The sequence below is a fragment of the Calypte anna genome, chromosome 2 (assembly GCF_003957555.1).
Source record: "Calypte anna isolate BGI_N300 chromosome 2, bCalAnn1_v1.p, whole genome shotgun sequence".
Classification (NCBI taxonomy): Eukaryota; Metazoa; Chordata; class Aves; order Apodiformes; family Trochilidae; genus Calypte; species Calypte anna.
In genome coordinates this window covers 89,384,858-89,405,924 of record NC_044245.1, presented here as the reverse complement: position 1 = coordinate 89,405,924, position 21,067 = coordinate 89,384,858, and the positions used below count along the sequence as shown (strand labels likewise).

Here is a 21,067-nt window from a genome sequence, read left to right as displayed (position 1 = left end):
TCTTTCTACTGTCCAGAAGTTACACAACCAAGTAGGCACAGGAAAATGTAACCTGATCCAACCAAAATTTCAGTATACTTCAAAAACATAAATGAACTGTTTCTGTTGTTCTGAAATTACTCTTCAACAACTATAGTAGTTACAGGAGTAGCTTCTGTTCCACTTAACCAAGCCACTAAACCAAGCTTACACTGCCACATCAGTAGGAAGCCTGAGCCAAGCATTGCAACAAACACGTGAGTCTACGCCTGCCCAACATGGGACAACTGGTGTTCAAAGTCATTTACCCAAAGTCACAAAGCAGATTCATTCTAGAGTCAGATATGGGGAAGCTGAATGTCCTGGATACCACGTTATTGTACTATGCACCAGATCTTACTGCTTCCCAAAAGCAAAATAGCTTTAATGGAAGCAATTATTTCGCATGCGTTTCTTCAGGGAGTGATGCAAGAATTGCCATATAAGCAGCCTAGGAATATTACAGTTGTCATTAAATCCTTTTTATCAGTTCCTAGGGAAGAATTTTCATACACGAGTGTATTCAATTTCTACATTGGAAATCCAAATCACTACTGAAATATTTACATTCTTCTCTTCTACGTGCTTGATACCAGTGTCCAAAAGCAGGATTTGAATGTCCCCTTCAGATAAATACACAATAAACTGGGCTTCCTACTGCTGAAGGCTGGCCTGACTAACTCTCAAAAGATCTGAAATATTCTGTGACTTTCCTTCCTCCATGCTGAGAAGAGAACTTGATTTCTGAACAAAAGTATGGTTTTAAAAGTTTCCCACTTAATGTGTGTATTATACACACAAGGCATACAATAGAAGACATATGTTAAGAGAAATAACTACTCATCTGATACCAGCTAGCTCATTCTATGCATTTGCATGCTTTCTGTAATGCAAACAAAATATTTAAAGCTCTATCTTACCAAGGTATGAGTGCTCTGGAACCGATTCAATGAGACTGCTATTCAAAATCTCAGTGAGGTAAATTACTTTTTTTTTTTTTTTTAATCTCACCTTTGCTGTCTGTAAAGTTCCGTATACTAAGGATGTCATTAAGATCCTGATAGTGGTTCTGCTTTATGTATGTTGTTTTCTCAGGAGTGTCCTGAAGCTGCATTGTGACCTCTTCCAAGTCTTTGTCCAGCTGAAAAAAAAAAAAAAAAAAAAAAAAAAAAAGAGTACAAAGCCTTAAAAATTCAAGGATCAATGCTTGAGGTACCTGCAGTAATTACATAGCTTTCTGTAATTAGACTAGAATGCAGTTACTAAGGCAACTGCCACACTGTGCCCAAACCAGTTTTCTTATAGCACGACAACACTACCTCTAAAAATCATGGTACAAGTAACAAACCATGTTCAGCTGTCATATTGCCCACAGGTTGTTTGAGAAGAATAAGCTTTAGTAGCTGATACTTTAAGCAATTCAGATGCACAGCTGCATGAGGAAGAAAGGGGCATTAGAAAGCTCAGTCTGAAAAACTCCCAACTATTTATTATTTATGTGTACAAATGGGGCATACATAGCTATAACCACTTTGTTGAGTCAATCAAAGTATAAAACATACAGGAGAGTATCAGTGAACTATGGCATTGAGGGCATGTTCAGCCATGTGAGTGGCTGCAGTCAGCTCTAATGGGGATACTTTGTTTTCCTACAGATTGTTTTTACTCCTTGTACCTTTAGACTTCTGTAGGCTTTTGGTTTGTGTCTCCATGTGTGTGAAACTTTGAAGAAAATTCAACTCACAGTTAGTTCTGGGGCTGAGAACACTCTATACTTTGTGATTTGAAAGTTAGTCTGGAGTTTTATATCTTTTGTTATAACTAGCACTAAACTGCTATTGCAAACATAACTTTCCAAGAGGGAAAAAAATGGAGATAAGAGGAGGGGGAAGAAACATCCCAGTCCTTTCTCTCTCCCCCCCAGAAGCATCCTTTAAGACAAGAGGGAGAAGGATTGAAGCCCAGGTGTTTTCTGACTGGAAGAACCACAGCAGAAATGCCAGACTGGTTTACTCCTAGCTTTTAGCACTGAGATGAACACAAAGTGCTCTCCCTGGAGGCTGATTTGTATTCAATTGGCTACTGCCCCAGTAGAAAATAATCAGATACAAGCATTGTAATGATGACCTGGGATGCTCTCTATGAACATTTGTGCAGGATGCAGTGTCCAGAGTATGTCTCACTCATTACTGGCTTAACTGAATTTTAAAAGTGTTGAATTTAGATTTGTTTCCTTAAAGAATTGGGAAATAGCAACTCATGCTAAATAATCCAGAGATGTAGCTGCTTGCCATGGTAGAGCATGCTCCAAATCCCCTTGACAATGAAAATCCTATTCGAACCTATTGGTTCTGAGTATTTAATTTAATCTATTTAAACAAAATCTAAAAAGATCAGCAAGGTCCTGCATGCACTAACATGGATCACTGCCCTGTGGCCACCATCATGAGCCTTGCAGGGCACAGGCTGAGATCCTGTGAGTTAGGAGGCTCAGTAGAAAAAACTACAGTACTATAAATAAAATAAAGTAGCCAGTAGCCAGCTGAGCCTTCATTAAAAATTGCAAAACTCTCACATGAAAGGGACCTGGCAAAGCTGAATTTTTTTTTTTTTAATTTTTTAATTTTTTTTTTTGGTAATGCAGAGGTAGCTTTTGCTTCTGGACACTTTGGCAATCTGAGTAAACATCTACTGGTTAGCCAGGCAATTGTTAAGATCTGGATGAAGTAATTGATACAACTAAGTGCCTTTTCTCCAAGATATAAGAATACTTCACAGACTAGGCAAAAACAGATTAATGTTTTTGTAAGATATAGATTGGTCATGGCTATCTTCTCTCACAAAATGGGCAGTCTTCAAGGCTGATTTGTCATCATTTGAGGTCTCCTCAGCAAGGATGGACATCATTAAAAATATACATGTTATAACACAAATGGAAATCATGCACTCCATGTGCTTTGCCTTTCTTTTGGTAGAGACTTAAGAAACTTCAGTCTTTGTGCCAAAAGGATCAGCTTACATGGTAGTAAAGATTTTTTCTACCTTAAGATAATATGTAATTCTCTTTCATGCGAGATGTATAAAATCTGTCTCGCAAGCTTTGAGAGAACTCTGAGAGGCTGAGAAATAACAGCAACAGCATCCTCTGAACTCAGCCATAAATAGGTACAAAGGGAGCTCTTAAGTGGCTCTGGGGCTGCAGGTTCCTGTTACTCTTGCATGTAAAGGTTGCAAAGAGCTATTGCTCTATGGTGCTCAGCATGTCCACGTGAAGCAGCAGGATAATTTCCCCATTATAAATGAATAAGCGAAGTTTCATTTTAATTTGCTAGGGTACATTTTCCTTTTATCACATCTGCTAAGTATTCACTGCATGAATTAGCTAGTCATATAAAAAATTTGTTTCACTACTTTTCTATGGGGAAAGCAAATTTCTCACATTAAAAAGTAGTCAACAATTAAGCCCATTACAGACCTACAATGAAAAAGAATTTTAAAAATGGCATAGTCAGTGTCTACAATAAACAATACCTCTGTAATTTTCATTCTCAAGCGGTGGTTCTCTGACTGCAATCCTTCCAGTCGAGATGTGCTGGCCTGATTGACACTGGTGACTGATGTTGATGTTTTTGAATCTTCTTTCTTTTGATTTTGAGTGAACTGAAATCGTCTGTTTTGTGTGGCTGCATCTGGATTTGTCCTCAGTGTGATGAGCTGTAAGGTTTAAAAGCTTTAAGAAATCCTGCCCAGAGTTTTATTTTTGCAGCTATTTCTTTTTCATCTCAGACATTGAAAGGCAAACCAAGAGTTCCTTTCTGACTTTCAAGTGCAGACTTTTGGAAAGTGAGCTCTGTTTGCCATGTGCAGTACTTGAGAAAATGTCTGAATAACTTTACAGAAGCTATTTTGCAAACAGAAGTGTTAAAAAAATATGTGAAAAAGAATTTAAAACATATTTGAATGGATTTTAATAATATTAAACTGTATTTTAATATTTCATCAAATGTATATTTCTCCTCCTCTGATATCTTTATACTTTCAAAGGATACATTCCTCCTTTATGAAAAAGCAACCCACCAAGACCTTCTCAGTTCCACATAAAAGTTCTCCTTTCCTACTGTTCCAAATAACACTCAAGCAGAGAGAAGCATGAAGCAAGAGTATTAAAAGAAAGAACTCATGGGAGATCGCACTCTGGAGATAACAGAAACTTAATTAGGTTTTAGTGACCCAAAATAAACCAAATGTGCTCAAATAAATTAAATAAGCCACTTAAAAAAAAAAAGGTTAACCTTAAACATATTTAATATAGGCAAATATAAGGAAGATTTAACACTCAGTGACAACATGAAAATATCACCTCGACATGAGGAGAGAAAGCTACTAGCTGTTTGGCAAGGGGTAGACAGCTTCTCAGATGACTCTTGAGAATACAGAAATTCTGATGACTTGCCAAGCAGCATACATATATCTTTTCATACAGGCAAAGCTGAAGAGAGCATAGGAATAGCATTGTAAATCCATAATGTCCTCAGCAGTCAAACTGATGATGTAGTGGGTAGGTAAGTGGCCAGGGAGGTGCACTGAGAACTGGCTGACCTGCTAGGCTCAGGGGACTGTGGAAGCCACTCACTAGAGCTGTACTGCAGGGGAAAATACCACTCAGGGACAATACCATTTAACATCCTTATTAGTGACCTGGTTGGTGGGACAGAGCACGTCTTCAGCAAGTTTGCTGAAAGATCCTCAAAGAGGAGGAAGAGTTGACACACCAGGTGATTGTGCTGCTGTCCAGTGGGATGTCAAGAGGGTGGAGATCTGGGCCAACAGGAATCTCCCAAAGCTGAGCAAAGTGAAATACCAAGTCCTGCCCTCAGGGAGAAAGAAAATCCAAGCACTCATCCAAACAGGTTGAGGGCTGTTTAGCTCAAGAGCACCTTTTTAGTAAAGACACTGGGCACTGGACCCTGGGCCAGTGGAAGTGATGCTTCCTTTCTGCTCAGCCCTGATGAAAGCACACCTGCAGGGCTGTGTCCAGGTTTGAGATCCCTAGTACAAGAGACATGGATCTCCTAAATAAAGCCCAGTGAATGGTCACAAAGATGCTGGGAAGAACTGGAGCCTTTATGATACAAGCAGCCCTTGATGATTGCTCAGCTTTGAGATGTAAGAGGTCGAGGGGCACATTATTCATGTGTGAAAATATGTGATGGGAGATAGTAAAGAGGATGGAGCCAGATCCTTCTCAGTAGTGCTTAATGAAAGGAATGGAGGCACAAACTGTAAAAGTGAAATTTCATTAAAACATCAGAAAAAACTTCTAATGTAAGCATGGTCAAACACTAGTAAAGATGCTCAGAGAGCATTGGGGAATATTAAACCCTGGAGATAATTAAGACTCAACTGCTCAAGACCCTAAGTAACCTGATGTAGCTGAGTCTTCCTACAGCTCCCTACCTCTCCTCTGCTCTGTTTATTTCATTTTAATTGGACGGGTTGTAGTGACTGGTGTGTTTAACTCCCAGACCAAAAACTGCATTAAAATGAAGTTACAGGTGAAGAACGGTAATTACAAGGCTTCTTAAATTAGCAGGTAAAAGGTAACAAGATAAAAAAGCTCTGCAATTTGATGTGCTCTAAGTTCAAGCTGAGTATGAGAGAAGTATAGCCATCCATCAGTTGACTCATCTTCATCTGGGAGTTTATAGCTGAAGACTGACTGGATTTTTGCCACCAAGACATATGCGTTAATGAATTCATTCATATGGTGTGGATTAGATGGAAAAGTGATGGGCAATGTTGCTGGCTGACACTGTACAAGGAATGAAGGTAGATGAGTTTCCTTCTTTTTTTTTTCCTGCCTATAAATTCAGTGGAACTTGGGTCTTGCTGCCTCACATCTGTGCAGTTTCAATTTCAACAAATAGTCAACATGCTATATCTATGAAGGGTCAATGCCAAGTAGACAAAAAGTGCTAACATCACAGAAAATTAAGGTTTTAATCCTGGTCCCCTTTCCTTGCTGCTTTTCAGGAAAGTGGATCAGAAGTAATGTATTAATGCCATTTCAGGCAATGATGATGCACACTCGGTGGGTGACTAGAAGTGACAGTGTTCTGTCTCCAAAGGGATGGAGCAGGAAAAGTGGAATGACATGAAAGTTTGATAATCATGGAAAAGTTATTTCATGAAGAAAGAGTACACATTAGGATTGCTTCTTTCAAAGAAGTTCTGAGGATGCTGAAAAATATTATAGACATGTTGGCCCTTAAAAAAGATAATTAGACATTGCAGATAACGTCTAACAGGAAAAATATGCATAATAAATGTTTGACCTCTGCAGATCACTTCTACAAGATATCCTTGAACCCAGAAATCTATAATAGTTTTTAAAAAGGTTTGGACATTTTTTTATCAGATAACAATAATGTCTAGAGTTACTGTAAGCAGGATGCAGAGTAATGTGTATCAACATGTGTATTTGAGGATACCTTTACATGGAGAGAATGAGCATGAAAGGGAGAGGTGAATATCTTTTCCCTGATCTATATTACTCTACTATGGGATTTAAAAATTCTTTTCTGAGGCACTTGGTGCTGAATAAAATAGCAGTGGATAAGATGGATATTTAACTTGAAAAGTAAAGTAATCACCAGGTTACAAATAAATAAGATTACTATAGCTGACAAGAAGTAAAGGAAAATTTTATGTTTTGTTCCCTGGTTTGCCTACATCAGTGAGTATCTTATTCAGCTGTGGGGCAAAATGGCTGTGGGGCAAAACTGAATTCCAGCATCGTTGGCCATTGCTGAATGTTAGTTAAAAGGAATGTGTTTCACTCTGTCTAGCAGAGAAGTAGAAGTACTCACCTGACCTGAAATGATATTACTGCTTGCATCTGTCTGGCCACAGTTTAATAAATGAAAAAAAAGGAATCATGGAAGTCTTTGCTCTCAGATTCCTGATGAGCCACAGGCTTTAGCATTTCACCAGCAATTTTCTTAGGTCACTGAAATTGTACTACTTGACAGTAGTCAAGATTTGGTGTCTGTCTCACACTGACATCTTACCTAGGTCTACAAACTGAGAGGTGTTTGGTCTGATCTTCTGTGGGGTCCAGACAGCCTACTGTGGAACCTGTGCTGGAGCAGGTTGTGGGACAGAGTACTTGCCAGCCCTCTTGCTGTCACCTTGGCACTGCAAGAAGAACTCTCTAGCTGTGAAAGCACCTTCATGGGCACTGGAAGAGCTGCATCCTGATTTCTGCCTCAACCTCTTTTTTTCTACCTTATCCAAAGACCATTTTTAATGCAAAGTGGCTAAGTGTTTGGCAACCTGACAATACATGGAATGAGAAGTATTACTTGATGCTAGAAGGCTACAGTGCATGTTTGTATTTTGAATAGAAAGAACTGAGAGGAAAAATGAGGGCAGGGTAATTGGGGTTTAAAAGAAGAGCAGATGAAGGGATTAAAAAAGGCAACAGAAAAGTCATCTCAGAGCCTGTGGCAGCAGAAAAGAAGGATGGGCAAAGGAGCATGAAAGCAAAGGGGCAGAAGAGCGTGTCACAGCATTAATAATATTTTCTCTTTGAAGAGAGTTCTGACATTCTGTGGAGGTATTTTTGGCATCAGAGTTTTAATATGCATTTTCATACAGCTTACATGCCTAAATCTTGCAGTATTTTGAAGTACTCTCCATTGCTGTGCTTATGCTTCCCTTAATTTAGAATTAAGTTGTGATTCTTCCCTAAGATCCAAAATGAAAATATGATCATATACTTCTGTACAGTTTTTTTGATATTTGAGAATTGAATTGCATAACTTGTAAAAACATCCTGGTTAGTCAGTCCTGAGGAACGAACTACTTTGCTTCTCTTCAGAGCTTCTGTTGCTACCCTGTGCCTCTAATTTCTTTCAGAGGGAGCCCTCTAATGAATATGTTCATTACCTTGTTCCTTTTCCAGATAATGTTCTTGGTACCCCTGTTAGAATCATTACCAGAGATGTCACTTAGCACCAGAACCTATTCACTATAATTTGCTCAATACATTGATTGAACATGGGCCAGTAGTCACAGACTTTTTAACACTACTTATTAAAAAAAAAACTAAAACAGGTTCCAGAGGTGAAATCTTTACTCTTGCCTTGCCAATATTTCAGACATCTGACTTCATACACATCTGATTTGGTGTGATAAGCTAGGTTTCTGCAAGTCATATAAATGAACACGGTTTTACATTTTACTTCAAAATATCAAATGAGTTTTCCAGAACTTGAGGCTTTGCTGAAGTAAGATTTCAGAGCAACCAATTTTCCCTTCATTCAAGATCTGTAATTCTCATGTCTAAAACTTGATGAGTTTGGTGAAATGACCGAGTACCAGTGCTCTGTGGGTGTCTTCTCAGTTCTTTCAAAAATGCAAACCAAACACATTCTCAGGGTCCAAAAGGGCAAACAAATATGTGCCTCCCAGTCTGTGCCTCTCTTACTATATATTAACATACTTATTAATATATATATTAATAAATATATCTTCACTGCTAGCATTCACAGGATACATAGTTTTCCTCTGGAGTACTGATATACCTGAATACCTGTACCTGAATGAGTACCATACCTGAAAACCTTAGAGGTTTCAGCCTAGCTGACCCCACACCATGCCAGTGAACTAAAAAGATCTCACTGTTTTCTAGGTATCTCTTCTAGGCAGAAATCCCAATTATCTCAGTTAGGGTACATACGAAACATGGCGGAGTATAAAAAGGGACATGGTCCCTCCTAAATACTCACTTATCACCTGTTCCAAAGAGTTCCTAAAAGTTGGAAATGGAGACTGTTTAACTGAAATTACAGAAAAAAAAGCTTTGTTCCCCCAGTCACACATTCAGTAAAGATGCAGGCATTAGAAATGCATGTATTTACACTCCTGTAATTTGGCATATTCCACTTGCTTCAAAATCTCATGAACTTTTGTTCTTCCTCTCAGATCCAGAGACAAGAGATTATAGGTGGGTTTGGTTCAGAATTCACACACATCTCCTGCACTTGAGTAGGCAATAAACTTTTATATATTAAATCAAAATTACAAAACAGAAGGAAAAAAATCCAGACCCATGCTAACCAAATTTACTTACCTTAGGTACAAACACAAGGCAGAGAGTAATGGTGCTGCAGAATATTATGACTAAAGCAACAATGCAGAACTGCACATTGGGTTGGTCTCGAGTAAGGAAAGAAACAGCAGCACCAATAATGCACATTATTCCCACATTGTATACGCTCATCCCGATGTACTTGCTATCATTCAAGGCAGGAATGCTGACATTTCGTGTTTCCCAGGCTAGGAAACACCCAAATAACTGAAATTGTAAAAGAAGGGAAAAATACGATAATTAGAAGAGGAATTGGCTGACATACAGAAAAAATATTAATTTAAGACAGGTATGTTTTCCAACTTGACAAATATAGGCAATATTACAATACAGAGATATACACCTACCTTCTACCCAATATCTAACTACCTATGTGATTTGTTTTGCTCACTAGCACAGATTCCTGCTTTCACAAGAGAAATGTGAAACTTGGAATTAGTCATGATGGGAGCAAACTTCTCTAAATGCTATGTCTACCTTTATCTTACACTTTTAATATTTTTTAAAGATAGTCCTTCCTGTTCGTTTTCAAGGATTCAAGAAAAGATATAATGTAAGGTGTTCTTTTCACTATTTTTAGTACCTGTTCTCAATATACCCTTATCAATCCAGTCAACCATTGAATGATTATCACCTACATTAATAAACAGTAGTGTCAAGATGTGTCCTATGAGAGACAAATATACAGTGTAGAAAATATCACCCTGGTTGATCAGACTGCGATTATAATGTCTTTTATTATCATGGGAGTTGGTAATGGCCTTTCAATTGCAGTTGTCTAATGATTTCTGGCACACAACATTCTTGTGGCAATTTTTTGTTGGCTTTTTTCTTTGGTGTATTTCTAAGCTTTAGCCCATTTCTCATTTGCAATGTGCTTTTGCAGCTCAGCAGAGGAAAGTCTTTAGGGTAAGGAAGCTGTCTTCATCCTCTGAAATTTAATTAGACTTTTCTACAACATGGACTGCTGCAAATGATTACTTTCTTTCACTTGCATTCTTCAATGATATTCTGGCAACACAGTAAAATAATAAATGAATAAATGAACTCAAGACATTATAAATAGGTAACCGACCCTACAGTCTAGGCAAAGCTTGGTAAGAGTGTGTGGTGCCCTGGGAAGAATGGAAGACAGCAGATGATATTGGAGGAAAGGGAAAGAAAGAGAGAGGAACCATCACTAAGACCCTTTCTAGATTTTTCTGATCACATTGCAGGGACAGACAAGGAGAAATGAAAAAGGTGCGTTGCCATTGACCTTGGTACCCTGCTTCCCAGACCATCACATTTACCTATGGAGAAAATATCTTTTATGCAACTGCAACCCATGAGGTAATCCAGGAAGGTAGAGGTCTGTGATGATTCCTCTTGAGGATTAATTGCAGTTGCCTAGTGAAAATTCACCTTCCACTTTCTTTCCAGCAGAAAAACCATTACAAATTTCAAAAGAAATAAGACTAGAAGAGTCCAAAACCTGAACTAGAACAACACTGTTTGGTTGCCAATCAAGCACAACAGAGCTGGGGGACAGAATTATTTTTTCTGTACAAACTCAGTTTTGCCCTTATGTGCTTTCACTGCAAGTTAATAGCTGCAAATCTCCCTGATTATTTCCTTAGTTTTTACCTCAACTCAATGATGGAAACAAGCCCAACCATTTGCAGCTCAGCTGCTTTGTGTTCCCACAGAAACTATCAGGCTGTAGCCACTCACCTACTGTCCTGATTTGAGAGGACGAAGATAGCAAAACCCTGCCTAGGACACCCCCAGCAGCTGCCATGCTGTTGGTATAGCAGCTATAATGGGGAGCAGCTGAGCCTTATGGGGAGGAGAGGATGGGTCAGGTCACCCAAATGGACCAATCTCAGTATTCCTTCCCATGGCTATCAGTATAAAATGGCTCCCAAGAGAGCCTTCTTGAGGCTTTTCTGGCTGGGTTGAGCTTTGTCTCTGCTTTCTTCACTGGAGAACAATATTGTTCATCTTTTGCCTTCTCAATTAGGACCAGCTTGGTTGTTCTAAGGCTGTTGTGAACTGTCACTGAGACCCTGGACCTGGGCATCCCTGTCTCCTGCCTTCTCCAGCATGGGACTGTTCTGGTTGGGAAGTAATTACCAACTGAGGAGGATGAGTTTACTTATTTTTATATATATTTGCAATTTGATATTACTGCTTCATTAAACCTACTCTAGGTTTTTCTTCCAACCTTAAAGTTTCTCTCCCTTATCCCTTTCTCCATTTTTCCCTGGGAGAATAGTTAGGAATAACAGAGAGCATCTGTCACCTAGTTACTGTCTAAAACCATGACACCTACTCACCCAGGCAATTCATGCCAGGATTTAACACCAATCTGCCAGCCCTGGTCTCCTATTGCCGAGCTTGTTTGCTAGCCTAGTTCATTTTCTTGCCTACAGCACATATGTTACCCAGACACATGTTTGTCAGCAGACCCAGCTGGAAGGCTTTGGTGGATTAGGCATCTGCTCTCTGCCTGTGGAGTGTGGCAGGCTGGAGGTGTTGCCTGGTCCAGAAGAGCCTCCTGTTCACCCCCTTTCCAATGCTACCATTGCTGTCACAATCCTCATCAAGATATGTAGGCAGGGGTGGCCCTTCCCAGCATTTGGTCTTGCAATACTTACCCAGTTCAGGGATTGGGACAACTTGTCTGTCACCAGCTGTCCACCAAACCCGAATCTCTGGCAGCCAACTCATTGCCAGGCACTTACTGCCCCACTGCTGACTCTTCAGCAGGACAGCTGTATGGTGCTTGCTCAGCACTGTGAGCAGAACCTCATTCAGTATCTTTGAGCAGAACCTTGGAGGAGCAGGTCACTCCACTCCCAGTGATCTAATTTTTGAAAAGAAACTGTGTATAGAGGAGCTCAAGTGGATGTGTCACACAACCTGTAACACATCCTAGATGATTAGTGTCACACCTTGACTGTGCTCAGCCATCAGATGCATCCACCTGGCTCTGCAACTGTTTTCAGTTTTCTCCGTTAGATAACAGCAACTCAATCAAATGTGAGAAATGCAAAAATTAACAATGAGATAAATATGACTTAATCAAATATTAGATATTTTCTAAAAGTAACATTAAACAAATGCAATTAAAAAACATCAATTCAAAGATTTTAAAAGCGATGTTTAAGGACAAGGACCTGAAATGAGATGTTTGTAATATGCATTACAAACTGTGTTACTCATACACATGACCTTCCCTAATTATGCAGTTTACTTGGAAAAATCAGAGCACTGTAAGCAGAGCTGCCTGCTCCTCAAGGTTCTGTTCATGGGGCTGAACGAGTGCTCTCTGCCCACCAGTGAACAGTTGTTCCGATGGAGTGTTGGTGATGTTCAGTGGACAGCTGGTGGCACGTAGTTTTACCTTTTTTGCCCAGGTCATCCTTGGCACCGTTCTCCTCCACGTGCTCGTGCAGGACACGGTCCTAGTCAGTTCCCTTGTCATATCCCTGTCTGTGTTATTCATCTACTCCAGTAGGACTAGAGCCCATGCCTCACCCTGACACCTTGCTTCTTCCCCTGCCCTTCCCAGCAGCCTAAGAAGTGCAGGAAGAAAAGTAGTGGCTGCTGCTGCAGGTCGAGCATGGGATGGAGCTGCTCTTGAGGGGTCAAGGCATATGTAGACAGCTACCTGGAGAGGAGAGAGGTCTCAGGGCCATTGAGGTTGGGCAGCTAAGGTGGATAAGCTGTTTATCAAGCTGGGTAGCTTTGTTCCAGAGAAACAGTTCATCACCAAATACATTTATTTTCAGAGCCCCTCAGATAACCAAGACAGTTCCCATAAGGAAGGATGCAGGTAGCTCTGCTCTGGGGTCTGGTTCTGTGCACTCTTGGTGGTGCTCAGCTCAGCTGTGCTACACATTTACAACTTTGCCAGCCTCTGAAAGGACAAAGTCTGAGAAGAGAACTGAAAAGCAAAATTAAAAAAAAAAGAAAATTGATTCTGCCCTAGATCAAACCAGGAGAGCTTTGGGATAAAAGGAATCCTTGTGCATATGTCTATATCATGTTTTTAAAGGGCTGAGATGCTGATTAACTATGGAGAAGATTTCTGTCTTCCCCTGCTACAATTAATTTTTAATGGAATTTTTAGGGTTGCAGGTCATCCCTCACTCTCCCCCATTTCTCCCAATATGAACACATTCCCTTCCAAAAGCATTATTCTGGGAATACAGCCAACATACTTAAATGAGGCCAGCACTTATTACAAGTAATGGGCATGAATTTATAGCTGAGGCTTATAAAGCGATCTAAAATATCAATTATAATGGAAAAAGAAGATTTGAACAGCGTTGTGGGGTTATGGTTTGGCCCATTCTCATTTATAATTGAGAACAGTATGGAAAATGGTGAAGTATCTTCCAGATGAAAGGAGGATATTTATGTGATAACTAAAGAAAGGGAAAGACTCTTGTACAAGTGGGTTTCCTCAGAATGATGCACTATAAATTTGAAAGTATTGTTTTTAATTTTTGTTGGCATTTTGGGAAAAAAAAAAACCCTGCCTCAGGAAGACAGCTCTCTTTTTCTAAATGTCACAGCTCATCTTTGAGACTCCAGCATGGATAAAAGCTAAGAGTTCTGTGCAGCCTGATGCCAGGCCAGTTGTGATGGCACAACTGCAATTTGCTCCTTGTTTGCCTGCTCCATGGGGTTGATAAGATTTCTCCCCTGAGACAGAGCCTTCCTCAGGGAACACGACACTTTGCTGCCCTCCCCCCCCTGCCTCATGCCCTTCTTATTTTCCCCCTTCCTGAGGCTCAGACAATTTGTACAAATGAAAGATTCACTTTTATGACTGCAAAGATTCTGAAAATCACTGAAATGGCTTGGTTGAGGAATGGGACACAGACATTGTTAGTGAAAGGTCTGTATTTCTGTGATTCCCTGACTAGTTTTAAATATGAAACTTATCAGCTCTGGTGAAAAAAACAGTCCCCTATTTCAGCTGTTCTGCTCCTGGTACCTAAATATTAATCTTCCCCAGCTATGTAAATCATACTTCTCATCATTCTTGGGGACACCTCAAGTCTTGAGACTGCTGTGCAGTTCAAGGACTATGTGATATTTAAGGCTGTCTGCTGGGATTTGCAATACAGCTGTCTCTGCTCCTATTGGTCTTTCCTCCTTGAGGTCTCAAGCTGGTAAATGCTTCTTGGGGTACATCTACTGGCTTGGGATCCACACAAAATACAGCAGCCACTGTCTTTGTTCAACACAACGATGCTGGTGGTGACCATGGCACAGCTTTACGTTCGGAAAATGTGGCACAATTCCAAATTTTGCCTGAGGTGTACCCCGTAGCTCCATAATAGAGGTTGTTTTCAGAAGGAGCTCTTGAGCTTCTTAAGCTGTCAGGTTTTATGTAATGAGAGACTGACTGTCTTAATTATTTGGGCACTTGTATGGGAATGTTCTGATCTCTGCTGAGAAATTTGATTAAATAGCCTTCAGAGGAGTCGTGCATGAGCACAGGGAGCTGGAGTTGGGCAGCTCTTAGCAATGCTCATGTGATAGATTTGTAGAGAGGGGCAGGACACCTCTGTCCCCTCTGTTCTGTACCAGCTGGGTTAGGCAGCTCCTTGCTGGCACTTACAATTCCCATCCTCAAGCTCCTGATGGGTCCTGTGTATGACAGAAGGAGTTTGAATAACTCAGGGCTACCCATTCTCCTGTTGAAAGTAGTTATCTAATAAGGAGCATAACAGTCTCCTGTCAAGTCTAATGGTCTAATTTAAGTCCCTTTGGGGATCTCCACTACAGACACACTGTAAATGCAACTAGGAAGGCTTCCTGCATCATTAGCCATTAACTTAAAGCCTTTTCTCATTTTTATTTACTAAATACACCTCTTGTTGATGTAGAAAGTGTCATAAAATGTTGTTTTGGGTTGTCTTGGAAGGCATGAGCTGTAAGTCCAGGCAAAATTGGTTTGTTTCATCTTTTGTTTGAGGGCAGGCAGTTTCCACTCAAGACAACACTGATTTAGAGTATTGTCTTTGTAGCAGTTGATACGGTGGGTTTAGGCTGTGATGTCAGTACACCCATAAAGGCTGTGAGACAACCACTGTATAGACTGGGGGGAAACAGTGTCTGAAGACAATGAGATTATACCAGTGGTCACTAAGAGAAATAGATATTAAATTCCTAGAGGGAGAACAGGGCTGCGGAGTATACGAAATTTGTGTTTATGGAGTTTAAGAGGCAAACTTTAATTTTTAAAAATCTTGTACTGACTACATGGTGATAGCTGGCTATGTAATTAAAGTGTTTCTAGCTGAAGCATTGGAAAAAATGTAACACTATTTTTTCAAAACTCTGCTAGCTAGTTGTCCTGGTTTGGACCATGACACTAGTGCATTATAAATCTTGTTCACCAGAATTACTGCTAAACACAGTAACAATTGTTTAATGATTCATGACATGTACCTCTACAACAGTGTTTAAGTTGCATGTTGGACTGCATAGACTGGCAGATGACAGGCAGGAAATTATTTATCCTTCCTCTTGGGAGGGAGTATTCCCTCTTGCCCTGTACTGCCCTTAAACCATTTTGTCGATATATTTAATTTCAAAGTCCTGTCTGCTTATTCTTTGAACATGGGTTACAAGCAGTATCAGTAAAGAAAGATAAAGTAAGAAAGTTATACTGAGGATTTTATACAAAAGCAGAGAAATAACAGAGGAAAAGTCTCCAACCTTGTCAGAAGACATGTTTGCTGATAGCTAGAGGGTATGGTTCAGGAAAGATTATATGGTGGCCCAAGCTGCAGCTTTTCAGCTAATTACTGTACTGTAGTAGTGCTTTCTGAACTCACTTGTGGATCACAGCCCTGCTGTGATGCATGAAAGAAAAAAAAGCTAGCTTTTACTTCAAAGATCTTATAGCTGGGAATTTTTCTTGGTTTGTCTTTGATGGTATTTTGGGGTTGTTTGTTTTTTGTTTTTTCCTTTTGGGAGATTTCCCCTCCTCCCACCCCTTAAAACAAAGGCAGTTCTGGACCCTGGCCTGTAAAAACCTCTCAGTCTGAACAAGCTGTTCAAAAGTTGGAGTTGTGGCTTTTCCTTCTCATCTTCATTCATGAAATCCAGATCATCACAGACATGGGTTCATTTTTATTTCAGTAGAATGGCTGCAAAGTATTTTCAATGAGAATTTTCAAAACAAAAGAAAAGAAAAATGTTCATTTTTTCAGATTTTCATAGGAGAATTGGGTGCTAAAAAGTACTAAGTGTTTTTCAGAAAAAATATGGTAGTCTTTTTGGGTTTTTTTGTTTTTTCTAATCACCAGCATACTAAGCAAGGTTAGCAAACTAGAAGACAAACTATATCCTGGTAGGTCTCCTACCTTCACAGTCAGTACAATTGATATTAAACCATCGCTCATGCCCCTGATCAGGTATAAGTCAGCTGTGTATTTAGGTAATTTTTCACAGAGATGCTCTTGACAGTTCTAAAGGGAAACTTTATATTTTCACAGAGTACTAGAATAATAGCTAAACATTTTTTAATTGCAAGATATTGTGTTCAGCAGGAGGATTTTCTTCGTAAAGGTCTTGGCAAAGTCCTTTATGCTGCAGGGCACTTAGTATGGTCTTGCTTAGGACAAGATGGAAAAGCAGCTGCACAAAGCTGTGGACACTAACATACATCCAAATAAAATTTCCCACTTTATACTCCAGCCTCCCAAATCGACAGGTTAATAAAATATTTTCCCTTCTTTCTATTCAGATGGTATTTTTCTTTCTTCCATGTAGCCTCTGCTTAGCCATGAAACACATTGTAGTGACTCATTTGAAACAAACACACCGTTGGTTATTAGCAAATATCCATTTGATCACCTTTATACTGACTCCAGCACCAGATTACCACAGACAGTTGCAAAGCTGTAAAACAATCCAACATCTCTGAGAAAAAACAAGTGTGTGCTACAATTTGAATCTGTTTCTGCTGTATAAAAACTGACGCCAGGAGACATGAGCACAGACCCTATGAGGAGAGGCTGAGGGAGCTGGGGCTGTTCAGCCTGGAGAAGAGGAGGCTCAGGGGAGACCTCATCACTCTCTACAACTCCCTGAAAGGAGGTTGGAGCCAGGGGGGGGGTTGGTCTCTTTTCTCCCAGGCAACTCTCAGCAAGACAAGAGGGCATGGTCTTAAGTTGTGCCAGGGCAAGTTTAGGTTAGATATTAGAAAGAATTTCTTTATGGAGAGGGTGATCAGGCATTGGAATGGGCTGCCCAGGGAAGTAGTGGATTCTCCGTCCCTGGAGATATTTAAAAAGAGACTGGATGTGGCACTCAGTGCCATGGTCTAGCAACCCCAATGGTGGTTCAAGGGTTGGACTCGATGATCTCTGAGGTCCCTTCCAACCCAGCCAATTCTATGATTCTATGTAAGGGAATGCTATAATAACTAGTATTTAAAGAATATATTTGAAGTTTCTTTGCTGTCATGGTAGGAAAAAAAATTATCCTACAAAAACATATGGTAACTTGTGTTTTGGAAACTAAAACACTGTCAATGTTTTATTAAAGATGTAACCAATATCTGGTACCACTATGAACTAGCTTCTCCCACCACAAAGCTAAACCATCTTCCTCTCTAATGCCTGCAAGATGGGACAGATGGGTTGGTGCTAAACCACCATAAATATGAGACGGAATTGTGCAAATTAACAGAGAAAGCAGCAGTTCCTACTGATTATTCTTTTTGATCAGCAAAGGAATTAGGAAGTAATGCAAGTAAATGTGCTAAGAATCAAAGATAATTTCAGAAAACAATTCGGAATTTTAAGATAATCTGTTGACTATTCAATATTTCTACACATAGGATTTCTTTCTTTGATTAAGAGATTAGTGAGGCACAGACATTTTGTTGGTAATAGTATCATGAGATAATCAGGAGACACTTATAGGAAATCATCCAGTGCAATTGTCTACTCAAAAAGCAGGCTTGGCTATGAGGTCAGACCAGGCTGCTCATAGCTTTACCCAATCTGGCCTTGAACCCTGTCAAAGATGAAGACTGATCAGCCTTCCTGGGCAACCTGATTCACTGCTTCACTTTTCTCAGAGTGAAAAATGAAAAAATGAACACAATTATATTGCATCTGTATTGAGTAAATATAGTAAAACATTAAAAATGTGGAGTGCAAGTCATACACTACAGCTCCACTATTCAAAAGCATGGGCTAGATATACAGGGATGGCTCAAGCACTTTAAGCAAGGATGGTCAGGCCATCCCTCAGTATCATCTGTAGGTGCCTGAATGCTGCTAGCACCCAGAATCATAGAATCATCATGGTTGGAAAGGACCTTCCAGACCATAGAGTCCAACCATCAGTCCTACACCACCTTAACCCCTCAGTCATCTCCCAAAGCCCCACATCTTCTGGTTGTTTAATACCTCCAGGGATGGTGACACCACTCCCTCCCTGGGCAACCTGGTCCAACCCTTTCAGTGAAGAAATTTTTCCTAACATAACAATAATTTCCTAACAATAATCTAACCTGAACTTCAAACCCCAGGTTTCTGCTTCTGTGCAGAACTCTGGCTGGGTATTTGCTTTCTGGTGCCTGTCACACAACCACTCTCTGCCAGAGTTCAGAGGCATTCCATGCTAGGGAGGTCCAGCAGCCCCAGCCAAGCTGCCCTCCTCTCCATCCTCTCAAGGCAAGAACACCAAGTGCTGACTGAAGACTGCTGCTGGGCACTGCAGCCCAACCTCTAAATCATGATACTTCTTTTTGCAGATCTACTCCCAAGTGCACAAAAACTTTGCAAATTTAATGTTTATAGATTATCTATCAAAACGAAAGTACCTGAAAAGGGAGCAGGGGCAGCAGCAGTAGGAATATTTACAAACAGTGACAAAGATATTTGGGTAATGATGCTGTAAATGATCTGCCCTAAACTTCATAAGCATAAAGAAACTTTGCATACCTTGAAAGTTGCTTGGCTGGCTATAGAATGTAAAACATACAAGCAATAAAAGACTAGAGAGAATGTCAACAAAGGTTTAAAAGAGGGAATTCATAATAATGATTATGAATTAAAGTTATAAGGTATAAATAGCGGAAAGGGGAATTAAATATATAGTAAAAAATGAATGGTTAGCAGCATTAACAGAATTAATAAGGATTTCCAAAAATTTATGTGGAGAAAAAGGAATTCTAATAATGATTTATTTCCTGGAAGATGACCAACTCAATAGTAAAAATGCAGGATAAGATATGCTTAATGAATATTTTTGTCCTATATTTATATAGATGTGGAACCAATGCACTCAAATCTTGCCAAAACAGTGAAATGCAGCTTATTCCAGCATAAGAGAACTGTTGAAAATCCAATCAGCACAAGCTTCTGTAACCAAAGGGAGCCAGTAGCTTGCATGCAACAGTTTTAGGAATTTATTTAGAAGTTCTCTGGACTGCTGAACTTAATTGCTGATATTTATTGGAATTCTGGCAAAGCTCCAGCTAAGATACGAAGAGGCCATATGGGAAAGAGAAAGGGGAATATCTTCAGTGATTACTGAGCTATTACATTAATTTCTGTCCTAAGCAAATTAGTGAAATGGCTGATCCAAGAATGCTGGGAGTAAGTGATGAAAAAACAAAAAAAAAACCCAAAAAACCCCCCCCCAAAACAAACAAACAACCCAAAAACAACAACACAAACAAAAAAAAAACACCAAAAAAAAAAAGAAAAAAGAGAGAGAGAGAAAGAGATAGCAGTATCTCTTTCTGATTTAACATTCTATTACTTTTTTCAATGAGATTGCAAGACTGAATGAGGAGAATCTAAAGATAATCACATTTACGCAGCTTACTTGGATTTTCCAATAGTGTTTGTTATTACTGCATGGTATTGCAGTTTAAAAATAGTATGTTACACAATCAATACAACAAATTTAAACTCATTGAAATCTCAGTGGTAGATCTCAACGTGTAACTATTAACGAGAAACTGCTGAAGAAAAGGAGAGGTTTCAAGAAATTCCTAACCTAATGCTGTCTCTTATTTGTAACATTGACTTGAAGGAGGCTACAGCATCATGGCTGAAAATTATGCAGAGGAAGCAAATGTGGGGAAGAGGAAACACTTAATAGATGTCATTTTCATAAACCATTAAGACTTTTAGAAAAGTCACAGACATTTGACCAAACTCTGAATATTTTACCTAGGAATTATGTAATCAGGTAGTTTTAGAGATAAGGGGATAACATATGCAAGACTCACCAAGGTTCAAGACTTGAAAGTCAGAGCTAGACAAGTTCAGCCTAGTGATTAGAGAGCCTTAGGAAGCACAGAGATCCTTTCAGACTTGAAATTAAGATTGAATATTATCCCAAACATGTATTTTAGTTGAATTAATACTTCCTTTGGCTTTGAAAATTTATTATGAATTCATGCTAAGCAGTATGTAAACTACAGTGAGCAAACCAGAACAATGGAATCAGAAGGAATTACGTTTCTTATTCTTAGTGACCCTTAATAAGTACCAAGATGTATATGCAACAGGTTTTCCTATCTCCACCATGAAATACTGATGTTTTCACCCTTAGCAAGATTAACCAATGACCATGTGTTAATAAGTATGTGTTCATCAGAAGTCATTAGATATCTTAGTTGGAGCTTAAAACATGGACAGTTAACACTTGCATAGCAGAAGTAGGATTTGATACACAGAGCAGCAGCAAAACTGACTGAAACCTGTTTCTCCATAGCTGACTATTATGTAACTGTAATAATAGAATCATAGAATCATAGAATCATAGAATTGGCTGGGTAGGAAGGGACCTCAGAGATCATCGAGTCCAACCCTTGAACCACCGTTGCGGTTGCTAGACCAATACACGAGCAACACC

General features: G+C 39.5%; 1 protein-coding gene across 1 annotated transcript in view; it reads right to left on the bottom strand.

The window, feature by feature from the left end:
- The window catches only part of GABBR2 (gamma-aminobutyric acid type B receptor subunit 2), a 470,545-nt gene that overhangs the window by 14,528 nt on the left and 434,950 nt on the right, over positions 1 to 21,067 (bottom strand). The window contains exons 16-18 of the mRNA XM_030445229.1: positions 9,155 to 9,379; positions 3,550 to 3,732; positions 1,030 to 1,159 (exon numbers count right to left, since the gene is read on the bottom strand). Of these exons, the coding sequence (XP_030301089.1) occupies positions 1,030 to 1,159; positions 3,550 to 3,732; positions 9,155 to 9,379 (538 nt within the window). The remainder of the gene's footprint in view (positions 1 to 1,029; positions 1,160 to 3,549; positions 3,733 to 9,154; positions 9,380 to 21,067) is intronic.